This window comes from Cuculus canorus, chromosome 1 (genome assembly GCF_017976375.1).
Source record: "Cuculus canorus isolate bCucCan1 chromosome 1, bCucCan1.pri, whole genome shotgun sequence".
Taxonomy (NCBI): domain Eukaryota; kingdom Metazoa; phylum Chordata; class Aves; order Cuculiformes; family Cuculidae; genus Cuculus; species Cuculus canorus.
Window position 1 is genome coordinate 184,345,544 of NC_071401.1, and position 22,424 is coordinate 184,367,967.

The 22,424-nt window shown below is 36.6% G+C and overlaps 1 protein-coding gene across 9 annotated transcripts in view; it reads right to left on the reverse strand.

Annotated features, from left to right (window-relative positions):
* Positions 1–22,424, reverse strand: part of CADPS2 (calcium dependent secretion activator 2) — a 316,209-nt gene that overhangs the window by 18,728 nt on the left and 275,057 nt on the right. For 4 of the 9 annotated variants that reach the window (XM_054065610.1, XM_054065585.1, XM_054065594.1 and 1 more), the window contains 6 exons: positions 21,890–22,037; positions 20,877–20,891; positions 16,399–16,473; positions 13,120–13,203; positions 12,970–13,002; positions 3,350–3,457 (listed from right to left, as the gene is read on the reverse strand). In XM_054065610.1, coding sequence (XP_053921585.1) covers positions 3,350–3,457; positions 12,970–13,002; positions 13,120–13,203; positions 16,399–16,473; positions 20,877–20,891; positions 21,890–22,037 — 463 coding nt within the window. Of the gene's footprint in view, positions 1–3,349; positions 3,458–12,969; positions 13,003–13,119; positions 13,204–16,398; positions 16,474–20,876; positions 20,962–21,889; positions 22,038–22,424 lie in introns of those variants that run through there. The other 5 variants (XM_054065620.1, XM_054065632.1, XM_054065601.1 and 2 more) reach the window with 2 other exon arrangements.

The following is a 22,424-nucleotide window of genomic DNA, read 5'->3' on the forward strand; positions in this document are numbered from 1 at the left end:
AGTGTAAATGTGGTAATTTTATTTTCAGAACAAGAAGACAGCACACTGACCTGGGAGACAGCAGTGATACCAGGACCACCAAGCCACGTTGTTCTGCATGCTGCCTATACTCCTTCCAGAGGAGGTGAAGAAGGAAATATACTCGGAAGCCAAGTTATTCAGAAAAAAAGGAACCATCCTGGTTCTGCTGCATGATCAGCAGAGTTACTGAAGCACAGGATTTAAAGGGTTTAAAAACAGTGCACAAAAAATCTAGCAGCCCAGTCTTCTTTCAAAGTCCCCTGGAGATTTGAGCCTCTCTCATATCTAAGGATTCATATTACAAGCTTAAATTCCTGATTTTTCACATTTTGTTAGCATGGCAGTACTTTTCTAGGCTTATCTAGCACTAGAAAACAATACATTTCTTTGTCTTCTCATTAGTAGATAAAAAAAAAATTTCCAATTTCTAGTCACTACAGTTAATATTCTGATCCACTGGCAGACATTTTCTACTTGTATCAATACTATTCTTATTTAAATGATGATCTTCTTTGAGATGTATATTACTTCATATGATAGACATCCCATTCTCTTGATCACTGTAATAGCTGTTAGTATATAGTAGCCTGAATCAAGTAAATGAAATCTGTGCATAAATAGTTTGTAAGTATACATTTTTGGGAATTAGAATAGCTCCCAAGGCCTGATCGGGTCTATATTTATAACTAACACTTCTAGCATACAGAAGAGTCTGTTTTTTTTTCTGGTTATTCTGTATCAGGTGTTTCCTTGGCTGAAAGACAGACATGCACTTTTCTTATTTTGTTTGGCTGATGATTGCTTATCTAATATAAATACTACGCATTTTAGATGGAAATCAACAGTGATACATAACTGTAGCCAGTCAAATGTCTTGAAGTATATTTACGTAAAAAACTTGAACATATTTTACTCTTTCTATTGTTATACAGCTTGGTAGAATTGAATTTATAAAGAGTATCTAGATTTTGTTATATCACTATTTAAAAAAACCCTTCCAAAAATAATGAGAAAAATCTTGCTCAATCATACTGTTCTAAATCTGAAGTAATCTCAGGAAAGGTGAGTCAGTACAGTGAGATGTCTTTGTTTTAAATTTCTGCATACTGTGAGCTTATCTATTTGTTAATGCATTATATCTGATTCTGTCCAATCGGTTGTATCTCCTAGTGGGATGTTATGTAGAAATGTGATACCACTAAATAAAGATGCAAACAGATATCTGATACACAGAATACTTATCATGTACCTCTTTTTTTCTTTTCTTACAGCTACAAGCATCAGCCGTGACAGCATAAAATGCATAGAACTGAGTGAAAGGTCACAGGAATGGTTTTGCATCTCAAAGCCAAGTGCTATGTCATGGCTCGCATCTGTACAGGAGATGTTTTCTTGGGCTGAAAAGCTTGATCGCTGAAATGAAACTTGGAAGAGGTCACTGACCTATGCTAACCCAGTTGTACTGAGGCTCTGCCCTTGGGCTAGTGCTAGTTGGCACAACCCAAAATCATGCCAGGAACCACGCTGATGACTTAATGATATGAATGATCACTTGCTAGTTTTTAAGCCTGTGCCCAGGCCCTGGCAGGTTTACTACTATGGACATAGCCAAAGGCTTGGTCCAATCCTACTACATCAACAAAGTCAATTTGGTCTCTCCAGTGAGAGTTAGACTTGCCCTTAGAAACACAATTTTATTAACATTCAGAAAATTACAACATAAGCAAAAATAACCCTAAATAAAAACAAAAAAATAGAAACTTGAAAATGAAACATATGCTAGCGGATTCAGCGCAAAAGCAAACTGAAGCAGAAGTTGCTAATATGGTTTTAGTACTTTGTGAAGGTGCCAGCTGGATGGATGATAATTTTGCTACCCCTGCAGGGCATCAAAGCTTTTATAAAATCATTCTTTTCACACATATTAGCACTTAGCTTATTAAAACAGATGATACTTTTTTTTTCGTAAAGCTGCCTGGGAGTGCCTGGAAATATAAAATCTGAGAGAGAAGTCTCATTTTGACCACCCAGTCTAACAAACAACAAACACTGACATGACATACCATGGCTGAGAGTGTATGTTATGGGACCTTCTGTGACTGCCACAACTGTAGTGTCACAGTAAAGGCTGTGAATTGCTGTTATGAAAACATTTGCTGTAACTTGCATAATTAAATGAAACTGCCAGCAAAGCTTTCTAAAATACTTAGGAGATGACACACAAATAAATACATTTCAAAATGTGTATTATGTTCCGGAATTTGTTTTGTAATGAATTACACTGCACAGTGCCAGAGATTACTTCTTTTTCTGTTCAAATTCCTACATAATTGTAAGTTGCTGCCATCATTTTCATGTAAATTGATCCAAAGTTATAATAAAACAACTTTTATTTTAGACATATTTTACATAAGTAGTGCCTTCAATTTATACAGACAGTACAATTTCAGCTGTCTATCCCTCTCCTTCAGACCATTCAGAAAGGGATATACTGGACATAAATTAGTGGTCGGAAATTAAATAAGCAGAAATATGCCCAAGAGTCTTGCTAATGGCCTTATAGTAGAGCCTTGTATGAGGAAAATTTTGGTAGAGTAGGTGATCATATCTAACAAAAAGAGGAGGAATCAGGGCAAAGGATGAATGGAGGGAGGTTGTGGATACCAGTATAGGAGCTGAGGGAAATTATTGAGAATATACAGGATAGCTAGCAATGTGTGGGCCTTGAGGATGAGGAAGAGAATAACACTGAACTTGCAGAAGCAGGATCATAATTTTTCAAATGAGTTTGACAATTCAATAAATGTTTAGTCAACTTGAAGAAAATATAAGTCTTAAACAAAAAATCCATAAAACAAAATTCTAAAAAGTCATTCCATAAAAGTACCAGCCAAAACCGGTAGATGTACCTGGCTTAACTGACCTATTTCTGTATACAAGCAGTCAGTGATGTGTACAGTTTTTTATTTAGGGAAATTAACTTTGCAATGAAATCCACAAACCACACCAATCAAATTCTCTCCCATTAACATATTCAAAATCAAAAGATGGAATAAAATTGGACTACTGACAGTGGAAAAAGACTATTTCAAATAATAATCTTATACCAATTTTATTCATGCCTTCTAGCACTTAAAATTTTCATGCAGAAAAGATTTAAAGAAAGGCCACCCTTGATAGCTGAAGATGAAAAATAAAAGAGCAAAAGCAAAAATGATCAACAGGGAAGAATATCCGAACGGCTTGCTGAATCTACATCATCAAAATGCAGCTTATCTCTTCTGATGTAGCAGTGATACCAGCAAGCTTTGCGAGGATAGTTACTTACATCAAATAACTTCTCTATGTACATTTCCTCATTGACCTTCTCTCGAAGTATATCTTGGTTTTGTCGAACAAACATAATGTAGGTATCTGCTAGATCCATCCCTGGTTTCTGTGGAGACATAAAGTAAGGGGAAAAAGTAGTGAGAAAGGAAAGAGACAGATCACTCAGCAACTGAGACTTAAAAGAAGTTTTACTTAAACATAAGGAAAACTCAGATTATGTTACAATGCTCACATACATATAAACTGTGTTTACTAAATCTGCTGTGAATTCTGAGTCAGTTACCAATAAAGTTCTCAGTGTTATAATTTATGGATGATTTGAGTCATAAATTTACATTGCCTTGTGTAATTGAATGAAGTCTTGATTCTGACAATGTCAATGGCAAACTTGGACCTTTTCCCCTTTTTTGTTAGTGAGGCTCCCATAGCTGCTCCACCCTCAAGGTCCAGATCCTGTTATGATACTCAGAAAAATGTTAAAAAAGCACTCCTTTCCTTTTGCATTGCCTCAGATTTGTTGCAATTTGCTTCCAATCTACTGCTGAATTTTGTTTTTGAGGTTGGCTTCTACTAATTCTATTAATTCAAACTAAGTTCAACCATTTCCCTGAGAGGAACAGCATAAAAAGGTTGGCATGAGGGTAGACCTGTAGCCTTATTTTTCTGAAACTGTTGCACTAGCATGATCAGCTTAGAGGGTGACTAGGGAAGGCGTAAGGGCTGAAATGTTTCCCTTCTTGTACTGATCTATGTTCTCCATGTATACCAGAGTAGGCATAATTTTCCTATCACACTCCCAAACACAGGACAGGCTAGGATATGTCGTGTGTATACGATACTATGTCAGGGGTAGCAGAGTGACTGCTGAAACTGTTCTCCTGCTCGGCTGGGACTTCTGGACTGCTGTATCCACAAAATGTAGTTCTACTTTAAAGCCCCCAACCGCTTGCAGCGTCTCCTTTCATGGCAATGTGTGTATGGCTGCTTAGGAGTTCACTTTTCTCTAACAGGAACCAAGAATCCACATAAGTACTTCGCAAAGCCTTGTGTAGATGCCCTCTGTGCCAGCAAGTTTGTACACGTATCAATTGCTCACAAAGAATAGTTTTTAAAGTGCATGGCATGCAAAAGAAGGCTATGTTCCATAATCCTTTACAGTAAGGCTTAGCACAAAGCTATGTATAAAGAATTCAGATGTAGCTAACACTGACCCTGTACAGAATAATTAACAGCTCTAGGGAAGGATGAAAGTAGCTATACCGAGTCCCCGAATGCCTGGGCATAAGTCATCTCTGTTTCTCAGAAGCAGCTATTGTCTGAAAACAGCACACGTATAAAACTGTGTAAGTATAAATATAATTGATATTAAGGCTTTCTTTTCAGTCTACAAGTGGATAAGTTTAAATTTTAATCATTCCTTATTATCATGTATGTCATGTACTTTAATTTATATAAACAGGTCTGAGCACAAGAGGGAAGGAGAAGTGCAACATGCTTGAACTGCTACCTGTCCAGACACTGTCATTATAGTAGCATAGTATGACAACATTCTCCCTTCAAAACTGCAGTGAGTGAAACCTCCTGGATCATGAGCTTCATCTATTTTTTTCTGAATTTACCACGGACATAAACAGGAATATGATCCAAAAAAATATTTAATTTTTATTCAAACGTGCATCAATAGCAGTGTAATTTCTTAAAAGTAAGAGTTGAACGTGGAATGATGGCCTGATTTAACACTCCTAGTATCTCCAAAACTTGCACCAAAAAACTTAAAAGTCTCCTGCATATTTAGATTAGTCATTCTAGAGGCAATGAATGCTCATTTAAAATACTTCACAAACATATACGCCTAGATTAAACTCTTTAAGAAGAAAGCAGCACCATTTATATCTACTTCTGAGTTATACACCTTGGTCCTAAGCATAGAAGTATATGATTACAATATATGAAACACTGCTGTTAGAAAAGGTGATATCACAGAAATCAATGGAATTAATTTATAAAACTGTGCGTTCTTCATTAAAATAGAAACATTTTTAAATTAAAATATATCAAAAAGTGATTAAGGAGATTCAAAACAGAAAGCTTCATATGTTCCCTTAGTTTACTTATTTTTGATGGCAGAAAAGAACCATCCAGTGTTGAAATCTTATGTAATTTCTAAAACTTGATAGGCAATTTCTAGGAACTAGGCTAGATTTAACTTGGAGGGATAGGGGGAAAATATTTTGAAATCTTGCGAGGAGCAGGAACTGAAAGAGATAATCTAAAAAATGGAAGGCTGATCATAGTTCTTGGACATGTATTTCAAATATAAAGATGAATCTTCCATTGAATGCTAAAACCTGATGGTTCTCCGATTCACGTGTTTTTTTTCTTTTACTAAGTTCAACAGAAAATGCTTGTTGTGCAGACAGTCAAAGCTAAAAAAATAATATTTCCTATCAGCATTAAGTATCCCCTTTTCTTTGAGATGTTTACCTAGTCTTGAAGCTGTGACATATGGGAATTTCACACCTAGTGAATATATTTTCATGCAGCTTGTGGCACAGGAGTGTAATCATTAAAAGAATACACACAAGTAAGAGTAACTGCAACAGCTGGTGACATTTACCAATTAGAATTACAGTTCTTTAAAACACTTCATCCTTCTTTAATGTGTGCAGGATAATTATCTTTGAAATTGCTGTGGAAAAAAAATTAATTTTCCTTTTAATCAGGGTCTGCCTTTAGTAGAAATATGTCTGGCTAAGGAAGTTATCAACACTCCAAAACTCTCTGTTTTAAAAACTCACCCAAATCATTACAAGCTAACCATCTTTGCTCATCGTGGGCAAATCATACATTAAACACCGAATGAACAAATTTTATATTGGACACTTCGTTATGTCTCCATATTGAATGACCTGAATTTATTTATTTTCTCTAAATATGTGAAAGAAGAAAAGAAAGCTACGATAAGCATCAAAACAGGCTTAGTGTTATTTATTTAATATTTTAACTTTTAAAAAAGGGATTACTTATTAGACGCGAGCCTCTGATTACGTGATCCTATCGTTCCTCTACTACTCTGAATTAAATCAAGCTTCAGAAAAATCCTAGGCTAATGTAGAATAAAGAGAGACTAAGCAATCTGATGTACGTTAAAAGACAAACTAATAGAAACTGAGATGTATTTCAGGTAACTGTCACAGGAGGCATTTCATTACTAATATCAGACAGACTTAAGCAACTCAGTTTCCACTTCTATTCCCAAAATAAAAAATTCGGCTCCTCTGAATCTCTGGCAGAACAACTGCTGAAATTAATGGAGGCAGTTATTTGCACATTTCTGGGAGAATTTAACCCTATATATTTAGACAGATAAGAGTGGAAAAAAGGTATTCTGTCTGAAAACTTCCTCAAAAAAAAAAAAGATTTTTTTTTATGATAGATAAAAAGTTATTGTAGGTTTGTTTAATTCAGAACAGCAGACAAGATGTTTTGCTATCTGAAAGTGAAAGAGAACCAAACAAAGAGATGAATGGAGAAACTGGAAACACAAAGACATCAAACAAAATACGAGGAAATGAAGAGTTGTAAATAGGGTTACTTTGTCGCTGGTTACACAAGTAACTGAATACACTGGCGAGTGAATGAGTTTAAACAAGGGTGTAGGCTTCAGCACATTCTTTTTTAGGGTTAATCACTAGTTAACCTGGCAAGATGAACATACTGTTTGGGAAGAAAAAAAAAAAATCCTTGTTAATTATATACTGCAAGTGCTCTTACTTCCTGCTGCTGCACCTAATCCCACAGGTGCAGGTTGTCTCTTTTACCATTCACTGGTAGGTGGGTCCAGATCGACAGGCACTTTTTCATAGCAACAAATTCAGATAAATAAGAAGCAGATTAACTTTCCCCCTTTAAAAAGAAAAACACTATCATAGTGTCTATTTAACAAGGATGCAAATTTTAAAATACTTCATTCCAGTTTCTGAAATGATGTAGAAAATGTTATTAGGATTGAAACATATTGCTGCAACTGGTAAAATTTGCCTGAGGCGTCTACTCAAAAGTAATGCTGCACTGCTTTGATTTCTAGGCATTCAAACATTTTGCTGCTGAAAGATTTGCAACAGGTTTAATACTGCCACTAACATTAGGCTTTTCCTACAGCAGAGATACACCTAAGTTTCTGCACAACTTTTTTGCAAGGCAACAGTTTGTCACAAATCTCAATAAAAACTATGTACATTTGTAAATACTTGAGTTATGTTTAGTCTCACTTTATTAAACTGACTCATACTCTTGATATTACCAAGGAAAAAAATCTAGTTTTACCAAGTTGCTATCCTGTCAAAGCATTAAAGTTCCAAAGATAGGAACAGATGTTAGAAACGAACTATATAATAACAAACTTCATTCGATTTTGTGTTCACTCCCCTCTCCACCCCCTTCGCCTCCCCTACATCCAGGAAGGAGACATTTTAACTATAGCGTGGATGTAACAATGAAATGAAAAGGAGTGATGAGCTGGAGGGGGCTATTGTGAGAAACACAGGAGCTCCTTATTCAGTGTCCACACGGAAATTAAAAAGCATGTTGGAAAATTTCACTGCCCGAAATCTCTCTTCTAAATACTGCAAGGCTTATCACTTGGGTTTTGAAAAGGCAGAATTAAAACATCATTAAAACATTTTTTGGAATAGAAATGACTTATACTCACGACAGGATTCTCACTCCCTTTGTTTCTTACTAATCAAAACACATAAGCCAGGTAGGAAGGTGCATCATTTGTGTAATCAATCTATTATACAGGTAACATTTTATTTTCACATAGCTATGAAAAATAATATTTTGCTTAAACAAAAAACTAAAATGAATTTTCCCCACCTGTAATACATCTTGTGGATGAAATAGCAGCTTTAGCAAAGGCTAAATGTGTTTATTTTGAGAACTGTCATGGTCATGCTGAACTTAAGCTGTGATTTCACAAGCATTTAAGCAAACACTTTTTCATATATGTGTAGTTTCATTGCATTCACAGGGCAGCGAAAGCGTGCAAGTATTTGCAACAGGAACTTGATTTTGTAGTGCAAAATGTCTTCAAAAAAGCCTATAGTTGCTATGACGAATTCAGGTATTAAAATGTGCCTACTCCCTCCCCCCACAAATAACTGTTAATTTAACTTTCCTGCTGATGAGTAGCCATCCTTCTGATCTCCATTTAAGAGGTATCTCAAAACCACTGCTGACTTAAAACAGAGAATGTAGGGCTTTCCCTCCAGTTGTGCAATAGCTTGTTTTTATGAATCTGAAAACACAAGGGCCAGTTCCCAGGTTGGATTATAAAGAGGAGGAAGGCAGGAGAAGTCCTGAGCATGAGGATAATGACTGTTCTGCGCTCTTTATTTTTTAAACAGAGGTTTCCAAGTAAATCCTGCTTAAAAATGAATGGCACAGTATGGCCAGACCTGAACAAACAGTGATTTCCCAGAAAAAGTCATTTGCTTCTTAAAACCAGCTAAATAAGGCTACGCAATACAAGTGTGATATTTGCAGATGGAGGTATCTGGAAGGTCCCAGTGTATATCTGCCTGGTAGGAGGCAGAGTTCCTACTTTGGCCTCTACAGGACCCCATAAGTCAAATGCTGGCACATGTGTGAGGCCCCTTTTCATACCTTTGATCCCCACATAAAGGCAAGAGTGGAGCGAGAGGCCTGGCATTGTGTGAGCTGTGCACTGCTGTCAGCCCTGGGTCCTTCAAATGGCCTCTCTGCACTTGGTATGACAGGTGGCCTACATGAAGTGAGGGAGGATTAGGTTCCTTCTGTGCCCTCTAAATGACTGGCATAGATTACAGGCTCCTACAAAAGGGTTTAAACATACCTTTCTGAACAAAAAGCAGTATATAAATATGCATGTAACTGGATGCTCAATTTGTATGAGTAATTGCTCTGGTTCTATTTGTAAATGAGGCAAATGTGTGTAGAAATGATCAACTAGAGACAATAATTTGTGTGCAAAACTGACTTACACAAAGAAAAACTGAACAAAATTAAATTATCTACATGATTGAGGAATAAAAATAATTTGAGATTAACAGTACAACTTTTTTTTTGCCCTCAATTCTACTGCATTCTTTTCCTATCCTCATTAATTAACTGGCTTTGTGAACAGAATGTTAAAAAAAAAAAGAAAAAAAAATAGACAGGTTGTACTTCTACATCTCCTAAGGATTTCTTGGGCTGTATGAGAAAGTAAGAAAGAGTTACAGTGGATTTGAGTGAGTTGGTTTGTTAAAAAAGTAACCTAAATCAGCTCCTGCTTTCCCAAAAATCAAAACATAGCATTAACAAGAGAAGAAATTGCATCCTTCATGCACTACTTATATTTGCAATGTCTGTGTTAATTTCCACTGAACATTTGTTTTCTTTCATGTGCACAGCAGCCATGATTCCTTTAAATACAGAGTCCAAAGTACAGTGACATTTACCGGCAGAAAAAGCATAATAGCAACTAGATGTTTGCATTATTATTTTTAGGAAATCACAAGTTCTCACTATTGTTCCTCTTCCTGGTCTGGGTTATTTTGCATTGTTCCTAGTATTTCTGTTGGTGTTTCAGTTACCAAAAACATACACAGTGTCCATAAAACCCTATACGCAAAGGCTGGGAAAGCAATGAGAGCTCTTTGTGACTGCATGTGTCCCACTTCATAAAGGGCATTCTGAAAAATGGAGGCTTATGTTGAATGTTTTCTTAAATAGGTTAAAATGAAATAATTAAACTCTTGTTTTGGCTGGAGTTATTAATAATTCTCTGGCCAGATTAATGAATGGGAGGGTAGACAGCAATATTTTCACAAACATCTGCCAAATGAACTTCAAGTCTGTGTCTACATTTCCCATCCTGGCCCTAAGAAGTTGAGAGATGCCTTCTGGGGAACATGTATCTTCAGGACCAGCTTTTTAAAGTCTAAATCCCCTTTCAATGTTAATAGAATCAATGTTTTCCTCAAAATGACTACGAATCATCCAAGAATGTCCTCCTCCTTTTTGAATCCTTTATTATTACTATTCTCTTTTTAACTTTCTCTATCTCCTTTACCTCTCATCCTCTCCCTAAAACATTCTGTTCTGTACTACCTTCATTTTCTTCTAAAATATCTTTTGTCTAGTTAGTTTCTTCTTATTTCACTATAAACTGGCATATATTTCCCTCTTTACAAAATACTGAAACTGCTAATCAAAACTCTGTTGAATTCACACACAGAAAACCCCTGAAGGTCTTTTGCTCCCTCCAATCCCCTTCTCCCTCAGATCTACCATGTGATCAACAGTTCTGCTTCAGGGACCACGAGGACAATGCTGAGGTGACCCAGTGAGATCCTCGAACGGAGGTGGGGCACAGGGGCAGAATGTGGTCATCTAGCAAAGGGCAATTTTGCACACATTTGCAACTATATCAAAAGAAAGAGCCTGCCGTGGTCACCTTTAAGTCACTTCCATGTGTGCAGCTGTATAGTAAGGAGGCACAAGAAGAGATTTTAAACCATATCATTTCAAAATACAGCAACACAAGGCATCTAATTAGCTGCAATGCAGGCTTGCTAGGTTACCATGATACGACCAAGAGCTCAGTCGTATCCTCACCTCAAATTCCTCACCCTGTGCCACCTTCCTCTCCAGTTCTCACTTCAGTTGTAAGCCCAGGTGATGACCTTGTAATGTGATGACTTACAGCCTCCTTTTGCAGTTGGAATTTGTAACTTCCACAATCGGCGATTTTAGACGCTGTTCAGACTGGACACTGGCTGTGACAGTTAGAGCTTTTCTTGGCCTCAGCTGAATCTTCACAACAAGGGGAAGAATGTGAAGAAGCAAAACCAAATTCCAACCTATAAAAATCCTTCAACCCAGGGAAAACATTCTCCAAAATTAGGAAAATGTTTGCTTGGTCAGATCCATAGCCCCTCCTGAGGTGCAGTTTACACCTGTAGTTTATAACTGTAGTGTTGTTACTTTAGTGCAGTTCATATTTTGGGCTGTGGGAAAGGTGAGTGGGATAAAAATAAAAGGCAAGGGGCTGAAAAAATACAAGGATCTTGAGAGCTTGTCTATAATCTGGTTGTCTCTTTAGACCAAGCAACATTGTTCAGTGAAATGAGAAAAGCCACAGGGCTCCAGCAACTGCCTCTCTGCCTTTCCCTCCCTCTGGAGTGGTGCATCTCTGTGTGACCTGACACACAACATTCCCCTGAGCTTGTAGCAAAGATAACTTTCAGTCTCATCTTTATCATTAACTTCAGTATATTCAGACCAATAGTAAAAGATATTGACATCTCCTTCTCATAGATATTCTAGATAATTTGGAGGGTCTTGGACGTTAACTAACAGAAGTCAATGTACTTACAGTTTTTTCATTATTTTTTTTTTTTCCTTAGGCTTTTGAGTCTTAAGTGCCTCACCAAGGACCTTTTATAGATGCTCCATAGCACAAAATATTAACAGGGGGTATTCTAAATTAACTGGGTTTGATACTAGGTCATCCCTTTGAATGTAAGATTTGGTCTACCTTTTTTCTTTTTTATAAAGGACAAGAACATTTAAACAACTCAAGAAAAACAAAAAGCCCACAAGTAACCAAATAAGAAAAAAATTCTGAAAACATCATCCAAAGAAAAATGTCACAATTTGTTACTTTATGGATAAAGTGAATGCAAAGATAACAAAACAACAAATTCCAGAAACAGAGATTTTTCCTTTTATTTATTGTGCATGAGTTTTTAGAAAATATGCAATAATGTAAGCTTGCAAGTATTATAGCTTAAGTAAAAACTGCTGAAAGGATTTCTAGCAACTATATACAGTCTAGTATGTCTGGTCTTCTATATTTGTAATTTTATTTCTTGTAGGGTCATTAACATAACAATTTAGTCATGTTTTTGCTATACTTGGAAAATAAGATTGCCTTAGAGCCATATTAAAAAGGGCTGAGAATGCACACTTGTGAGAGAACAAAGCTTGCTTATTGACAGTGACAATATTTGATAATTTGACAATTTTTTCAAGTAAAGATATTCCATGATACTCTAACAAAAATATCCTAATAGCCTAATTTTGCTTTTATGCATAAAAGAGCTCCAACAGCTACCCTTTTTAGTTTTTATTCATACCACACAGACATTGCATAAACAATGCTAAATCAGAGATTTAGCAAGCAAGGGATTAAATAAGCAAGATTCCGTCCTGAAGTAAGAAACCAATAAATAATGGATACTCAACTATGATGCTTTTACTTATTGCTTATACTGTACATATGAAAAATTTAGCCAAATGATGGCAGGACTGCTACAAAAGATTATCTAAGTTATAATCCTCACTGTTCCAGAACTGAAAAAGTGCATTGAGAATAACCTTTCTAAGCTTTGCTTTGAGAGTTACTTGTTGCTTGAGGGAAATGAAATGCCCTCTGAGGGTTGTAGTGGCTGTTTAAATACACTATGTAAAGCTATAATGAAGCTCTGTAGGAAAGCAAAATGTCAACAATAAAAAATGTGAGTTAAAAAATCCCCTATTTTTTGAATTACTGTGAACACAAGAAAAAAAAATTAAATGTGTTGTACTTACGGGAACGTCAACATATTTTGCAGCCGCTTTCACCTTTAGAAAATTAAAAATAAAACAACACTCAGTAAATGCTTATTTCTCCAGGTTGTACACAATTTCAGAATTATGCACAGAAAGAAGAACAGAACCATTGTGAATCCAAACACTTACAGTGAATGAAACTAATGATGAGAAGAAGGTACCTTCATCATATCTTGACAATTTAGACAGTACACCTTCTAACACTGAAACAACCTGGAGGAAAAGTACAGAGAAAAATCTAAATGCACGGTATGGAAAGTAAATATTTTGAATGAGATCATGAGCTCTTATTCCTCAGATTTTTATTGTTCACCAGGGCAACGTAAACGTAAATTCAATCACGTTCTCCATCTAACAAAGTGCTGAATTTAAGGATAACATTCTTTCCTCAGTCTCACCTATTGATTGAACTGATTGAAATTGTTGCGCTACTGCAGAATAGCAACCCAACCCAAAAATTCTCTTGAGGTGGGCCTACTACCCTACATCACTTTGCTGTCATTAGAACACATGGTTAAATACAGGAGTGTGTCTACCCAGCACGTATTTTGGTAGAAAACACGTTATTTTCTAATACTATAGTTTCTAAGATCACAGCTTTGGAGATGATGGAGCACAATTGCTAAAGGTGGTGATCTGGACATCATGTTCCTCTTATCTTTGCTATCAAATAGAAACTCAGTTCTGACTTCACCAAAGTGTAACAGCACTAGAGTTTTGTCAGCTCATCTTCAGCAACGGCACGTGCTGTTGAACTCTACCAAATGACCAAGATGGAGCAAGAAAATGTAGGTGCTGTATCTCTGGTATGGTGTGGTTCTTCTCCCTGCTACTTTCACTTGTAATTCTCCGAGTAGAGTGACTCCTCAGCAAGTGGCACGAAAAGGTGTTTTTTGCCAATATTTATTTCTGACCAAAAAACATCTTCTCGATTGCATTAATTATAGCCTTAATATTTTACATCCCCCAAAATAGCCTTAAAGCAAACAAGCCCCCTTCTTCATCTCTCTGTGATGTCATGTTGCTCAAGTCATTCATGGTATATAACATAAATTATCTGTCAGCTGTTGTATTCATGCACATTTATTTTACACATATGAATTGCTTTCCGGTTTATATAAAGATTGTTTTAAAAGTCATCACTTGCTCCCAACACAGTAATTCCCACAACCACGAGTATCATTTTATGAGTGTGAGGACAGAACAAAATTCCATCTGGCATGCTGTTAATGGGCACTGTAACAGTGTCACAACAGTGTCACCTCCAGAGGAACCAAGATCATCACTTTACAATAAGCTCTGCTCTTAACAGTTCAAGGAGCAGGAGCAAGTGCAAGCCTACATTTGTCATTTATCAATCTAACCTGTCATATTTACAGTGATTAATTAAGACACCAGTATGTAGGTGCCTATCAAGGAATAAAACCACATCATGAGAGAGTGGCAGTTGTTTTTGCATGCCACGCACAGTATAATTACAGTCCCTTTATTACAGTAGATACCAGCTTTCTACTTTGCCATTGCATGCCTGTGAGAAGCTGCTGTTTATACTTTAAGTGATTTTATCTGACTGGCAAGGATTCTTCTTTCAGAAAGGTGTTCAATCTTATTGTGCAAAGATCAGCTATAGAAGGAGCTGCTCTCGCAAACAACATGGTATCCACAGTGCCAAAAAATGGTTCCAATACAAGTGGGACACAGAAAGAACAGGGAGCAAAACATTGCAGTGTCAAGGATATCCATTTAAATGAAAGGCTTAGTTATGAAGCTAGAAACTTGTTTTCTGAGCTCTCAGCGTACAGAAATGAAGCTCAGAGTCTTTCTGCATATACCTAACATTCTCTGAATTTGTTACCCTGAGACACAGTGTTTCACTCTTTTGTGCTGTCCCTGTGATTTGTTAAATGCTTTAGCTTGGCAAGTCTTCCTTACAAAAATAACGTTTCACTGAAGTGAAAGTACTCTTAATTTTCTTCAATGACTTGAAACTGAAGCGAATGATTGAGACACATATTCCACCAGAACTCAAAGATAATAATAGTGAGGCAAAGACTATGAAGCAATTAAAATATATTAGATGAAAAAAATGAACACACATGGATATCATGCACATTGATGTGCGTTTTTGCTGGCCAAAACCAAGAGCGAAACACCAAACTTCCTCTGTACCCTCAGAGGCTTTCTGCCTTGAAACAGAAGCAATCAGGATGTCACTGGCATTTTGCACCTCAAGTGAGGAGAGAGTGGTTAAGCTTCTAATGATCACCCAGTGACACAGTATTTGCTTCCTTTTCTAAGATTTTAACCTCTGGTAATAGTATACGTGATAACCATAATAATGCAAATCCCTCTGTGTTGACAGCAGTTGTTGCTAGAATAGTTTGTGCATATGTCCAGGAGGAATTAAAAAAAAAATAATCAAAAGGTTTTAGTTTTAATAGTATGATTTGCTGTGATTAAATTCCCCTTTCTTCCTCTTCCTCTTCAATAACACTGAAAACATAAACTGACAGGTTAGTTCAGAGTGATGACAGACAGCATATGAAACTCAAAACTGTCAAGCTGAACCACTTGTATTTATGTTTACACCAAAACTTCACTTTAGAGAAAAAATGTGTGGTTTCGACACATCAGTAAGTGGACACTTTTGCTTAAACTTCTGTGTCGATTCTACAAAGCTTTCCTCTTCCCGTGCAAGCATGATGCGTGTCAACACAAAAGGAGATTCCTGCTTCCCCCGTCCCATGCCAGCAGGCTGTGACAAGTGAAAACGAAGGCACTTACGACTCTTACAGGAGTGGAAGTGCCACAGTAACACAAGACATTGTTTAAGTTTTCTTCACCTATTTTCCAAGTTCCTTTATCACATCAAAATGTATTTTCATTTTAAATATAAAAACTTAGTCAATTTCAAGAAGTAACAACTTATAAAATAATTTTAAATTAAATGGTTTGTGGAACAAAATCTCATTAAAAAGTTATACTGGCACTCCGGATGTTGTTCATCTCTAAACAAAAAATTTAAACACTACTTAGTGACACGAAGAAAGTTTTCATGTGAAAAATTAAACAAAAAATAAAAAAATGTTATTACTTAAGATAATATTGACATAATTAAGCCCTCCCAGTTCTACTAGCTGCTACAAGTTATTATCTATAACAGCAATATAGAAGACAAATTTATCTGATTAGAAGTTGCACAGAAATTGTTTACCTAATGGATTATAAAATTTAATTTTGTAACTTCAATACTATTTGCATGACTATTATTTGGAAATCATGTTGTTGCCCCCTCCCCAGTCCCACTGTGTATAGAAAAACTGTATGACATTTAGAGACATTTGAGAAGTTCAAGAATTAGAGAGCTATTTTCTGCTTTATTATAAATTAAAATCTAAATAGTTTTACCTTTGAAACAAGAAGTGAAATAATTTCTTTAACAGTTTCTTCAATCAAGTCATCTATTTTTGAATGGTATTGTTGCTGTATTTCAAAAGATAAAGAAGCATTAGCATGTATATGAACACACACTTTTGTCATAAGTCATAAATGGAAAAAGCCGATAACCCTGCCAGATCAGATTTACTTAAAATTATCATCAGAAGAACAGAACCTTGAAAACGATCCACCCAATCAACACTTTCTTACATTCTGGGTTGAAAATTTTCCCATGTACACTGTTGAGTTAAGCAGCTAATGGGGTTATTATTTAGATGAATTGAGTTCTTATTCTTATTCAGGCGAAGGAATGTGAAGGATACTTTTTGTCTTCTCCTATATAATTAAGGTGGCCATGTATTTTTTGTCTAAACGGTTGGTTTAGCTGGAGAAGCAAAAAGACTAGAATAAGATTTAATTAATACAGCATTTCATGTCTGACAACTCTCATTCATAAGTTATTTTAAATGTCCTCTAGAAATAAAATGAGCTCCAATTGTTCATCCTAAAAGAGCCTTTCTGTTAGCCCAGTGAGCTGCAGTTTATACAAATCTTACAATATGCTCAAGCAAGGGCAAAATTAAAATTTCATCAATAAAGCAGAATAGATGGCAACAAATTAATAGGCCATAAAAGGCATAATACACCAGACTTCATTCTCCACAGCCTTTTTCTTTTGCTTTTTCATAAAGAAGGTGCCTTTAAGTAAATGCTTTTAAAATAAATCTGAAAGACTTTTTAGATAATACTATGGAGTTCTCTCCTGAAATTAACAGGAACTAGAGATCCCATTCTGTCAAGGAGGCACATCAATTTAAACAGTAATTCTTCCTTTAGAAACATTTATCTGACAGCAAAGATTGTCCCCAATAGCCACTTCACAGAAAATGTGACTTGTAAAGACTAACCCTATCTTCACAGTTCAAGGCTACTTGGAACAGCTAACAGCATAATGCTTGTAGTAAAAGTACTGAGGTCAGTATAAACATTAGCCTAACTTAGCAGCTGCCAGCTGAATAGTTTTCAGAGCTGTAAGTTTTTAAAGGCTATTTTTCACCTGTCTCAGAGTTGTCATGCAAACCGAAACATTAAATTTGATCTGCTTATGTATTTAGGAGGGATTTTCTAAACAGCGTGCCTGCTGAACCTGTGTTTAAAATAAGAGAAAATAAAACTATGAGATATGTTCGCCCACATGTGTGTCTGTTACAGGTACCAACACCAACCACGTTTATATTTGGTTTTAATTTTTTTTAAACTTAAAAACTATTGGAAAACGTGAATACACATCTCAGACAAACATCAGCAAACATCTTGGAACAGTGAAAAAGCATGTTACAAACACATCTAAGAACTTTGCACGATTTTGGAAATATTTTACTCTAACTATATCATGGCCTTGACCAATATAATATTCTCTTGACCTGCTAAGGACTTAAATTACTCCAAACTTTCCATTACATCTGTAGCTTATACAGTCTTCAGAACGCAATAGTTTCTTATTTCTTGAAAACAATAAGTAATTATTCACCTACAGATGCATGTTAAAACTCTACATACTCCTGCAATCCACAAAAAGTCATGGTTGTCCCTGCCATAAAGTGTCTGTAACTTTATCTACACAGCACATTAAATTAATGGATCTACGTATCTTATGAGATCAGTTCCTATATTTTTGCTTTTTTATTTTCTTGGTTTTTATTTTTTTTCTTCACCTCAAGGCTAACATAATGTTGTAGGAATGAAACACAATCAGTAACTTCACTGTATCACCAAGAAAAACAAGCACAACAACAAGTTATTAAAAAATCATGTTTCAAAAATGATGACATTTATTTAGAAATATTTTTTGACTTTGTTTTAGCCTGTTTTTTTTTCAAAATTTATTTTGCAAATCAGGAGATCATAATTTTTTTAACTCACTCCCCCTCAATGATGACATCTACTAAAACACCCACCCCCAACAAAACAAAACTTCAAATCCTCATGGAAGATTATTTGACTCCAAAGATAGGCTTTAAGAGGATGGCAAATACTGTAGAATTAGTGATAAAATTGTATGAGCTGGCAAGGTTGTATGCATGATCCTGAAATCAGCACTTGAAGGACTCCAGCTTTTCTACTGCTGGAAAGCTTGCCTGGTGACAGCAGGCGTCTTACTCCTTTTCCAAACATATTTATGGATAGTTGTATCTTCACATTCCTCTGCTGGCTGATGTGAGCACAGTCCACATGGTTTCTGAAATTTTGTTGATGATAATTTCCTTCTCCAAGGGATAGAGAAGTCAACAAGGAGAGGTGCTAATGTTGGACCTTGTTCTCACCAACAAGGAGGGGCGGGTGGGGAGTAGGAAGCTCAAGGGCAGCCACGGCTGCAGTGACTATGAAATGGTGGAGTTCAAGATCCTTAGGGTAACAAGTAGAGGGCACAGCAAACTCACTACCCAGGACTTCAGGAGAGCAGACTGGCTTCTTCAGGGATCTGCTTGGTAGAATATCATGGAACAATGCTCTGAAAGGAAAAGTGGCCTGAGAAAGCTAGGTACTATTCAAGGATCACCTCCTCCGAGCTAGGAGGCCTGCATGGATGAACAAGGAGCTTCTGAATAAAGTCAAACACAAAACCAAAGCCAATACAAGGCGGAAGCAATGACACACAGCCTTAGAATAATACAGAGATATTGTCCAAGGAGCCAGAGATCAGGTTAGGAAAGCTTAAACCCTGATAGAATTAAATCTGGCCAAGGACGTCAAGGGCAAACGGAAAAGTTTCTATAGGTATGTTGGTGACAAAATGAAGACTAGTGAAAATTCCCTCCAGAAGGAAATAAGAGAACTAGTCACCTGGGATATGGAGGAGGCTAAGGTGCTCAACAATTTTTTTCACAGAATCATAGAACCATTAAGTTTGGAAAAGACCTCTAAGATCAAGTTCAATTGTTAGCCCAACGTCACCATACCTACTAAACCATGTCTCAAAGCGTCATGTCTATGTTTTTTTAAACACCTTGAGAGATTGTGACTTCACCATTTCCCTGGGCAACCTGTTACAATGCTTGACCACTTTTTCAGTAAAGACATGTTTCCTAATATCCAATCTAAACCTCCCCAAATGCAGCTTGAGGCTACTTACTCTCATCCTAAATCTGGAGGACAGCATTAACTTCATAGAACTGTTAAGGTTGGAAAAGACCTCTAAGATCATCAAGTCCAACCATAAACACAATAACAACATGCCCACTAAACTACGACCCAAAGCACTAAACCTACACATTTTTTGAACACCTCTAGGGATGGTGACCCCACCACTTCCCTGGGCAGCCAGTTCCAATGATTCACCACTCTTCCAGTAAAGAAATTTTTCCTAATATCCAATCTAAACCTCCGCTGGTGCAACTTGAGGCCATTTCCTCTCATCCTATCACTTCTTACTTGGGAGAAGAGACCAGCACCTACCTAACTACAACCTCCTTTCAGGTGCTTGTAGAGAGCAATAAGGTCACTCCTGAGCCTCCTCTTCTTCAGGCTAAACAAAAAAGCCTTGGGAATGGAAGAAACTGATAGACAAGAATTCGAAGTTTATAAGCAAGAAAGAAATTTCCACATCATCTGATGATTTCTGATTGTGAAGAATTTGAGATTTCAGTTTATTACATGAATTGGGATGAAGATTAATTCAGGAACTTTGAAAATAGTCTGCATTTCATCACAGTTATGCTAAACTGTTAAACTCTTGCACTGAAAAGAAACATTGCAATCATGTGGGGTCATGGTCAGATGTTGTAGGGAACAAGGACTGTATATCTGTTTCGGTGTTGTAAAGAGTGTATCGTGGAGCTTGAAAATCCACAGAATGGGAAAATTTCAGAACAGAAACTTGTGAGGGTCTGCAGTCCAAAAGATAATTGCAAGTGCTGAACTTTGGCTCTGATAGGACTGGCTGATAGTGCCAGAAGCACCATCCAAAGCAGGTGAGAGGAGGGCGTTAGTGTGGAGAATGAGGCTATGTCATCTGTCTGCAGGTCTTTATGGAGGTATTGGTATTGCCTGTCCTCAAAGAAGGATGTGCATGTGAATGTTTGCAGATTACTGCTCAGACACTAAGTAAAAGAAGAAATGGCAGTATCAGACTCGGGCAGAAAGTTGCTAGCTGTGGTTTACTTCTGATGAGCCTGAAACCAATCATTTGTTGCTGTTTTGCCTGATAAGACAGGACGTTGGGTCTGAAAAGCAGAGTGAAGAATTCATCTAGAACCACCTTAGAGGAAGAACAAGGAAAGAAGAACTGAGAAGCTGACGATCAGTCTGTAGCAAGATCAGTCTCTAAAGGAATTTTGAGGGCTAGGCTAACAAATTAATGTGAAAAGTAATATTACAATTTAAAATAAAAATGGCAGTTAATAATCAAAGAAAAATGTAGGTTAAAAAACAACAAAAAAACCACTTACCCATTGACTAGTAAACTGGTTCATGTTGTGGAAAACCAAAAGCAAAAATAAAGATGACAGGGTAGAACAGGAAAATGATGAATGTCTCATTGAATTGAAAAAAAAAAAAAACAATTACATTGAATATGCTAACTTAAAGAGATGAGTCAATAAAACGAAGAGCACAGTACAGAAACAGAAAAATCAACAGAAACAATATGTCCAAATAATCCAAAAGTGAAACTGTTCAAAGCAGGCACTTTTTTTTGTTGCCAGATTCTGATAAATGTTTAAACTTTCTCTCCAAAACCAAGTAAAACAAAATTACACTGCTAATGCATTAGCACAGTGAGAACAGTTTTAATTTTATGCTGGTGGTCTCATCAGCCTATGTAGTATGCCCTTTTCACTTCACAGATTAATCTGGCTAAGAGTGACAACATGGGAAGGAGAGCAGCCAGTGAAGTCTACATATCCTTCAAAGCACATCAGTGCTCCGCTGTGGAGTATCTACGGTTCTGGCAGCAGACTACTGCCAAAATAGTCCCTGACTTTGGAGACCAAATGAAAAAAATCCCATTATTACCTGATTATTTCTTTCCTCTATTATCAGTGCACACAGAGGCATGAATGCTGGGTATATGAGCCTTTTAAAAAACAAACCTTACTCATTTAAAACGTGGCTGCAAAGCACAATGTTTTAGCTCTATTTTACTTTTACAAAAGAGCCCTGAAGTGGGCTGTTTCTCTGCTGCAACCCAAGAGAAATTCCCAGAGGGACTGTGAGTCAAGAAATCCTCTGAATGTTCAACAGACTCACAGGTGAAAGCAAATTAATTACAGAAGCACTCTGTGTCTTCTGTGGTGGAAGATGAGGGGCTGTGTCTTGCATGATGCTTATGGGAGCAGTCTGTGTAGGCTCCTGTACGAACAGAGCTGTGTGAGACATTTCAGCTAGTCTGAAATTAATCTGTTAAGGACAGTTTGCAGTGTGAGCTGTTTCAGCTTAACTAAACATACAAAATTCCACTTACCTCTTGCCCGCCATCCAGTATGCAGAGTTTAGCTGTCTGTTTTTTGGCATCAACTAAGACATTAAACATCGTACACAGAGAAGAAGGGATACGCAAGTCCGTTGATTTGTTTGCCTTTTGCAGCTTGAGTTCAAATGCAATTCTTGTTCTGTTTATTAAAACACAATTCATAATATGAGTCTCTCTGATAATTCTGAACAACCAGCGTACACATAAACCTTACTAAACATGTTGGCTTAACAACGTACATGCATGTGAGAACATTTTAGAAATAAAATTCTGTAAGTGTACAATATGCAGCCGTTCAAGAAACAATTGCATTGATGGCAATCTCAAGGTTCTGCACTGCTTCAGCTAATTCAGTTGAATAACAAAAGTATTATCTTCTTGCCTACTAGATATTGATATGCTTCCTTGTATGACGACTAAGAAGAATTTAAAAAAATGAAAATACCCCACATTTTCCAGCTCTTCTATATTAAATTGCAGTTTATCATACAGAGTATTTGCTTCTAAGTAATATAATTAAAAAAAA